Here is a 9,283-nt window from a genome sequence, read left to right on the forward strand (position 1 = left end):
CGGGCTTCTCTGAGCTGTGACCGCTGAGCGTGCAAGAAGGTTTGATTGGCGGTTTGCATGGAACCCAGAGGCAGGTCCTCAGTCTCTGCCTTCCACCTGGCTGTGGCGCCGGGTGCGAGCCTCTGGGGAGGAGGGGGATTATCTGGCCTTCTGGACCGCGAGGGCTGCCTGGGTGAGGCCCGGGGTTGGGGGGTTTGCTGGTTGGAGCACACCCACGGGCCCCAGGTTCCCTGAGGCAGGGTGGGGGTTCCTGACTGGCAGTTTTGCAATGAGCGCCGAGGAGGGCGGGCGCAGCCTCCGCTGTGCACCTGGTTGCCTTAAGGCGCTGGCCCGGGCAGCTGGTGCACGAAGCTCTGCACCAGAGATCACGGGTGTCCGCATGGAGCCCTTGCTATGTGTGGGAGTCCACCTCTGGGCCGGAGAGATGCTCTGAGTGGTCTTGGGAATTGAACAGACAAATTTGGTAACCCTGCTCTGCCCCCAACTCTCCCCACTGACTGATCGCCTTGGAGCTGCTACCTATCTGGCGGCCATCTTCCCGCACTCCCCGGTTTTTGTTTGTCACTCCCGATTTTTGTTTTATCAGAAAATAGTTATGATTCATATGAACACCTAGGGAAGAATTTAGAATTTTAAAAAGAGACGGAATACAGCACAAGATAAAAGGCTTCAAATATTGTGGGGGAATTCCATTATCTTTTAATTCCATTTTCCATGACATCTTTGAAGCCCTCTCATATATGTTCAAAGGCAATTTATGAAAAATGAACTAGAGGTGAAAATATAGGGTCAGCGGTTAAAGAAGTGAGCAGTGAGCAAGGTGGGTGATTTCAGGGCATTTCCCAAAGAAGGTCAGTCAAAGAGCAACAAATAGTTGTACCAAATTTAGCAGGACTGGTTTGATGGTAACTGGAAAAAAACAAAAGTACAGTGAACCCTCGCCACTTCACACTTCGACTTCCGCGGCTTCACTCTATCGCGGTTTTTGCGTAACAGCACCCACTGCCTACACCCGCTCCTTCAGAGGAAAAAGACGGCGACCCACCTGTAGAGTACATCCCTTAAATCATTTCATAGGCTATTGATTACAGTATTTGTAAGAACTATGTATAATAATACTGTATGTGAAATATGTAAGACTCTAAACTAGATGCCATAAATAATATAATAAATAATAAACGATAATTGTAACGTCCAAAATGTTTTACTGTATTTTCCCTTTTTCGTTTAATAAATTGGGTAATACGAGTGTAATGGTGACTAAAGCGTGTTTTTTCATGTCCTCTATGCTCTAACTACGAAAATATTTGATTTACAAATAAGGAATCCTACTTCGCGGAATTTCATTTATCACGGTAGGGTCTAGAACCGATTAACCGCGATAAATGAGGGTTCACTGTAAATTCACTACCACGGAGTTGATTGCAACTCAGTGTCCCTGTATGACAGGGTAAAATAGACCTTTAAAGGAGTTCAAAGCCTCAGATTTCTCCCGAAGAGTTGTTGCTATTTGAAAACTTTGGTGTTGTGGTTAGCAGCCTAACACATAACCACTACATCAATTAGAAACTTGGAATGTTGTATTATTTGAGATGACAATTTTGACAGATTGTGGGGAAAGGAAATATCACAATTAAGGAACAAGAAGAGAGAAAGTGAAGCCCTAGTTGGAACCTGCCTCCACAGAGTTTCAGCTTGGTAACCTTGAGTAAGTCCCTTATGCATTCTAAGTCTATCTTGTCTCAGAAATAGCATATCAAAAGGGAAATATAATAAAACAGTAAATTCAGGAGCTTTGATAACACTTGAATCACCACCTTTCAGTTAAAGTGTAGCAAGAGGGGAGACAGATAATATGAGTATATTATAATATTCTGCCGTCAGTTGTCATCAAATTGGCAGCAGCTCGTGGTGACCATATGCACAACAAAATGCTGCTTACGTGTTTAAGGTATTAAATGTATGCTTGAGTAATAAGCAAAAGCAAAGTTATCACAGGTGACTAAAAAAATGATTAATTGAGCAAGGTCTTAGAAAACATGATAAGGAATAGAGATTCGCTTTCCCTTAATCAGGAGAAATAATGTGATTATCAATTTTCAGGTGACTTTCAGGGTGTCTTTGCCTCTGGGGAGGATGGGGCTAAACCTGGGAGCAGCAAGAGAGACAAAGTAGTAACTGAGGATACAAGTAGTGGTCTGGAGAAAGATAAGTAATCACAGATTTCCCAGGTCACATCCAAATAAATGGTAGGAAGCAAAGAGATTTTAATCCCTTATCTAGGGTGATTCTAGCAACAGAATGGTGGGATAAGGGTGATAGTGATGATGGTAGTTATAGGGTGTAATGGTAGTATACAGAAATAATAATAATAACTAGGCATTCATTGACCAGTTTCTGTATGTTGAATATACATTGACTAATGTCATTCTCACCTTTGAGGTAAATTGTGTCATTAGACTTAGCCCCATTTAACAGCCAAGCACACTGATCCTATACTGTAGAGTCCAAGTAGTCTCTGACTATAGCTAGAGTTTAGTTTGTTACCCAGGCTATCAAGCAGTCTTTCACTGTACATAGAGTTTAGTTCATTATCCAGGACATGGAACTAGACAACAGCTGAGATCGACAGAAGAGTTCCTGGGGTGATTTTTAAGTCTTGAGGAAATTTATGCCCATCTAATCTTGTTCTTTTCCACTTTTTCATTGAAATAAAAGGTGAGATGAAGGTGATAAGAAAGCTTGAGAGTTAAAATATTGACATTTTTTCATTATGAATAGAACAGGAAATCAATAGATATTAACTTAAAAGCAATGCTGTTGGCCAGGGTCAAGTTAGAGTATGGAGTGTTTTGAATTTTCTGTAACTTATCAGTTTGGGAGTATACTACTCTTTTGCTGACCTATCAATGTTCAGCTAGGTAACAAAAACATTACCGATCTTTACACTTACTGTTTAAAATTGAAATTCAGAATTTTCTTTTAAATTGTGTAAGCCTTTGAAAAAAAAACTTAGGTAATGTAAAAATACATTTTAAAATAGAACCAGGAGCTTGCTTGGGGAATGACAAATGTTACCATTATTAGAGGATACCAATCAGTTATAAAGATACAGGAAACAAGTGTCACTTAACGTAACTGGTAAGTTGGCTGTGGTTGGAGTTCATTTTTCATTACATCATACATATAAAAAACAAAACACTAAAAACAAACCAACAGCAGCTGTTGAGTTGATTCCCACTTGGGGTGGTCACATGTGTGTAAATAAGTATGCTACATAAGGCTTTAAAGTAGCTGGTTTTTCAGAAATAATCACCAGGCTTTGCTTACCAGGCACCTCCAAGTGGAGTCAAACCCCAAATCTTTCAGTTAGCAGTTGAGTATACTAAACTTTTGTACTTATTTATTGCCCTCCTTTTTATGTTTTAATAACTGCATGGGGAAATCATCCCTTTTAAATTTTACTTTACTCATATTTAAAAATACAATTTTGAAATATATCAAGTTTTAATTTAAAATTTGTAAACACTAATGAGAACTCATCCATAGTACACTTTCATAATAGTCACAGCAAAATGCACTATTTTGTGGAAAGAGATGAGAGAGCCCAACATAGCATTAAACCTTGCAGGGATGATTAGAGAATAAATTTCATTTCTCAAAAGCCAAAACTTTTAATTAAAGAAGTCTTTTGGTTATTGAAAATGTCTTTATAAACTATTGTATATGCTATTTGTACATCCAGTTTATAATTCAAGTGTAAGATATAGATTATCATAAGATTTGACCCATAAAAATATTAACCTTCTAATTAATATTAGCAAATATTATTTTATATTTATTATATAGTAGAATATATTTACTTGGGATACCTCAGGATGCAAGAAATTTGAGAAGATGGGCCTTTGTCTAAAGTAATATTTCATAATTCTCAATGCACTGCACAGTTGGTCAAAATATTATGATAAATATGGGACATGCATGCATTGCTCAAGTTTAAATCATTGCTAGGCACACCAATATAATTTGACATGAAGGTAAAATCTTTTTGTGTAAATTCTTGCCAGTTTTAGCTGAGGAAACATTATGTTTGCTAATCATTTTCTAGTTATTTCATAGGTAGTACCTAAAGTACTACTTAAGTCTCTCCCCAGTTTTTTTTTAACAAGTTGTTATTTTTGCACCTAAATCATCTAGGTTTCCATAGATACTGCCCATGGTTATAGCCCCCGGGCCATTGACATGAGCAATGTTACACTCTCCAGAGATCTACATGTAAGTAATGTTAATTTTTAACTTATGTTACTAATTTTCATTCTAAAATGCCATACTTGTATAGCACTTTCCTGTATATGTTTTAAATCATGAATTATTTAAATGTGGTGATCATATGGAGTTTGTAGATTGTATTTCTAATTCTTTGTATAAAGATGATAGAATTTTTCTTGCAAATAACATTCTTTTTAAAGTTAATATTCATCTTTAAAATTCTAACATTATTAAATAACTTGTTTGAAAAGGAAATAAATACTTAAATGATTTATTTATGATGTTCAAAGATCACCACAATTAATCATAAAGCAATATAGATTTCAGTTTATTTAGGGAAACTGCTAGTATTTTGCTTGCTCCATCCATGGACTTAACTGTTCTGCTTTGTTCCTAAAGATCCTACTTATGAAATTACTGGTTGAGTGAAAGATTTAATTGTGTTACCAGGAACCAATACCTTGATATAGTGTGTTTTTATCATAGGACTGGCATTATTAGTGTTATCTAAAAGAAATAATGATGTAAACATAAAACATTGTATTATTATTGTTCCTGTATTAGTACATTAAAATGACATCCACACTCCCCAAACCAAACTCATTTACATCAAGTTGATTCCAACTCATAGCAATTTTATATTGGGTTTATGAGACTGTAAATCTTTAGGGTCACAGGTAGCCTTGGCTTTCTCCCACAGAGCAGCTGGTAGGTCTCTGCTTTGAACCACTAATCTTGCTGTGAAAAGTCCAAACATCAGAAGTGAAAGAAATCTTAGAGGTAATCTTATCCACAACATCACAGAGGGGTTTGACATCCAACGTCACTCACATGTATATGGTTGATGTGAGGTTCAAATTGACTCAAAGATGGTGGTGATAATATTCTTTATGTTTAGTGGTTAATTAGGTTAAGATCATCTCTTAAAACTTTGGAAATTAAAAAGATAAATAACTTGTAAGCTAAATATGCATAGCCATTTTTGTTTTCATTACTGAATTAATAAAAAACATGTCTTTAGATATTATAAAATAGCAATGAGAATTCCATCAAATGCAAGAGCACTTTGAAGTTTACCTCTTATTTTTGATTTGATGCCAACTATAGTGACTCCACTGGAGAGAGTGGAACCTTAAGTCATGTGTGGGCTCCAACTTCAGACCTTTCTTTTGGTTAGCAGCTGAGCACTTAGTCATTGCATCACCAAGGCTCCCTTGTACTGTTTATTGCTGTATAATTTGGCAATTTATTAAAATTTTCTGGATTTCAGGTTCTAAATACGAGATCCGTGCTTTTAATTTATTTTATGATATAAAATTAGTTTACCAATAATACTGCATGGTTTTATTACTGAAAAGCATATTTTGCTCTTACATTTTAGAAAGCAATACTATCCTTGTTCTACTCACTAAACAGCTGCTAAATATCTTCTTCATTTAAGGCGATGGCAGAAATGATGGCTGAGAACTACCATAATATATGGGCCAAGAAAAAGAAAATGGAACTGGAATCCAAAGGTAATTTTTCTAAAGACTTTTATTGGAAAAATCAGAGTCCAACTACTTAAGTAGAAGATGTGTTTTAAGAAAACAAGAATTTATAGATCAAGAGTTCATTATATCTTTATTTTATAATAATGGTTTAGACATGTCCATGATAGGCTTAAGGTAGAGAGCCTATAATTCCCTGACTCTATTTTTCCCCTTCTTTTGACACTTGGCTGTCTATTCAACATTCTTCACCAACACCACATTTCATATACTTCAGTTTTTCCCTTCTCTTGCTCTTTTATTTAATTTTTAAAATTTCCTGTTGTGAATTGAGTGAAACATACAGAGATTAGTTTTCCTTTAACGGTACATGTACATTTTATTTCATAGTACTGATTACAACTCCCATTTATAAAAATTCCTCTCTGTGCTTTGTATTTCCATGTTTCCTTTATACCTAGCCATTCTGAACTTTACCCTTGGGTAAAATTTTGCCCTTTTGAATTCATATGGTGTTCCTACTTTACAAGTGTTATTCTTCCCACTATAGGCCAATTGTTTGGTTGAAAATGAGCTTTCATATGAATAGAAGTCAACAGAAATGTCCCTGGCTTCTGTCAGATGTACCTAGTCATCAAACTGGCGTCTTCAACAGCACATTATTTGGTTATCAAAGTGTCATGTTGGACCGTTCACCAAAGGAGACATTCAGGCAGTCAGCAAACATATGAAGAGATGCTCAGGATTACTATCCAGTTGAGAGATGTGAATCACAACAGCAATGAGAAAACTAATAGTAAGGTTACAAACAAACTGTGTTAGTTCCAGTTGACTAGCTAAACAAGTCTAGAGACACTTATATATGTGTAAGAGAGAATTTTATATCAAGAAGTAATTAAGCATCTATAAAATATCCTATCCCAGTTTAGATCAAGTCCATAAGGTGAGTATTAACCCTTAAGTCTTATCTTACCCCCTGGATTCCTCTTCAGACTCATACAGCACATGTAATGAGCCAAACGCAGGAAGATCACAGGTCGGTGCGTGTAAAGTACTGTAGATGCAATGTCAGTGGATGCGTCTCCAGGGCTCTGACTGCCATCAGCATGGCTCCATGTGACTTGTCAATAGGAAAGTGAAGCGGAGAGGACATGTGTCCTGCTTCCAGGAAGGAAGGTAGGAAGTCCCAATATCCTCATCAGAAGGCCATACCCACAAGGAGGGAATCACCAGGCTGTGACGTGATGGACAGGCTAGATTCCACCTCTTCATTCTAACTTATCAAGTTGACAGGGAATTGTGTAACTACCACACAAACAAACAGAAAACAAGAACAGATTTGGTCAGAAAGCTTAGAACACTTGTACACTGCTGGTGGCACTGTGAAATAACATAACCATGGTGGAAAGCTGTGTAGCATTTCTTCAAAAAGTTGGGAATAGAAATTACATAACAGCAACCCCCCTACTTGGTATATATGCTAAAGAAATAAGAGCTGGGACATGACTCTACACACCCACCCATGTTCATAGTAGCAGTGTTCACCAAAGCAAACAGATGGAAACAACCTAAACACCCATCAGAGGAGAAATGGAATGCCAATCCATGGAAGAATAAAGAAGTTTGGGTGCAGACAACAATAGAATACTATGTAAAGTTAAAGAACGATGATAAATCTGAAAAGCACCTCCTAAGATCGATGAATCTGGAAGACATTATACTGAATGATATTAGTCAATCACAAAAGGACAAATATTGTGGGAAACAATGATTACAAAATGTCAATAAAAGGATTCACACGAAAGCAAGCAAATGTTGATGATAACTGAGTTAGTTAATTGTGCCAACCTGGCCAGTAATCACATGTGGGGCTAATTGAAAGGTGGAGAATAAATGGGTGGTGAGCCTCGCCTTTCTAGTTCTCGGGTCTCTTGCTTTGTGATGGTCGCATCAGGGTGCAGCTGCCTTAGCAGTTCCCTGTGTCAGCTTGCAAGATTGACTTCCTACAAGACATCCCCAAGGAGAAGCCACATAGACCTATCCCGATGCAGCCCTGGGTGCTGGAGCACCCATGTGGAGACCTCTGCTAGTGCTGAGATGCTTATTCGTTCACTGACTCAGCTTTCCTCCTGCAGTTGGCATCATTGCCTCTGTTTTGTGAGGTGGAGGACTTTGTGGACTGGTGTTGGGTTAATGGGTTAATGTTGGACTTGTGGGCTTGGGCAGCATTGGGTTGGGATGTTTTCATGATACACACTTTCTTTGCATAAAACTCTCTTATACATGAGTTGCTGTGGATTTGTTTCTCTAAAGTACCTAGACTAATACAGTAACCAAGGGCAGAAGGGAACATAAATCATAGGTTATTGGTAGCTGAGTATTAAGTAAGGTGAGGAGAAAGATAATGCACAGGAAGGAGGTGGATAACAATTGATGGAGACAGGGCAAGATATTGTGTAGGAGTTTACATCAGAGGCAAATGCTGTTATATACATAACAGTGACGACCTATAAGTCGATGCTGAGGTAGATATGTGGGCTGAACAGGTGTGGAGAAGGAGAGTGGGAGTATACCAACAAATATTCAGATTTGACAGAGGGAGGTGGGCAGAAGTAAAATTATGACTACCTCTTAGATATAATGTAACTCCTCAAGTGAATGATTTGGTAGGGCTGGGTGATCAGGACCACAGTCTTGGGATGGGGGTGGGAGAAGGCTATTGACATAATATAGTTCAAAAAGACAATATTCTACATCCTACTTGTGTGACTAATTACTGGGTGCTTAAATGCTCGTGAGAAGTCATCTAAGTTTCAGCCAACGATGTCTCTCCATCCTGAGGGAACAAGCATAATGAAAATCAAATCGGAAACAATTAGGCCAATCCAATATTGGACCACACATATATCAGTCTTTGTAACTCTGAGATGGGAGAAAAAAAAAAAAACTAGCTGGTGTCACTTTTTCACTTGCAACTGCTCTAAACAGATCACATTAGAAAACCCTAGAAAAAGCGGGGAAGAATTCACAATTAGGAGAGATCAGCTGGAGATTTGTTGGACCCCCCAAAACTATGGCCCTTCCCTTGAGGTCTGAAAATGAACTCACCTGTATGATTAAAATAATGTATTTAAGAGCAAAAAGCCCCCATTTACCCAAGGAAAAGGTTCTGAGGGCTAGGAGAAACAGGAAACGGAGAAAATGGGATAAGTGATGGGACGGAAGTTGATGAGATGAAATAAAATGTCCATGAATTATTGAATGTAAAATTAATGATATGCTGCGTAAACATTCACTTAGTCCACAATGCACTTTAAAAAAAAGTTGCTTCAAGCCTTTAAGACCCCGGACACTATATCTTATGGTAGCCGGGAACCATCAGCTTTCTTCACCACCTTTGCTTATGTTCACATTTTTCTTCAGCAATCGATTCGGGAAGGTGTGCATCCTGGAATGCCAATTTAAAAGACCAATGTGTTCTTGCAATGAGTAAGTGCTTGAGTGGAGGCCCAATGTCCATCTGC

General features: G+C 37.9%; 1 protein-coding gene across 1 annotated transcript in view; it reads left to right on the forward strand.

Moving 5' to 3' along the window:
• RYR2 (ryanodine receptor 2) overlaps positions 1-9,283 on the forward strand; it is an 805,653-nt gene that overhangs the window by 593,841 nt on the left and 202,529 nt on the right. Inside the window, exons 59-60 of the mRNA XM_045294222.1 lie at positions 4,198-4,275; positions 5,711-5,786. Of these exons, the coding sequence (XP_045150157.1) occupies positions 4,198-4,275; positions 5,711-5,786 (154 nt within the window). The remainder of the gene's footprint in view (positions 1-4,197; positions 4,276-5,710; positions 5,787-9,283) is intronic.

The sequence above is a fragment of the Echinops telfairi genome, unplaced genomic scaffold (assembly GCF_000313985.2).
Source record: "Echinops telfairi isolate 266 unplaced genomic scaffold, ASM31398v2 ScPeMD7_3509;HRSCAF=4178, whole genome shotgun sequence".
NCBI lineage: Eukaryota > Metazoa > Chordata > Mammalia > Afrosoricida > Tenrecidae > Echinops > Echinops telfairi.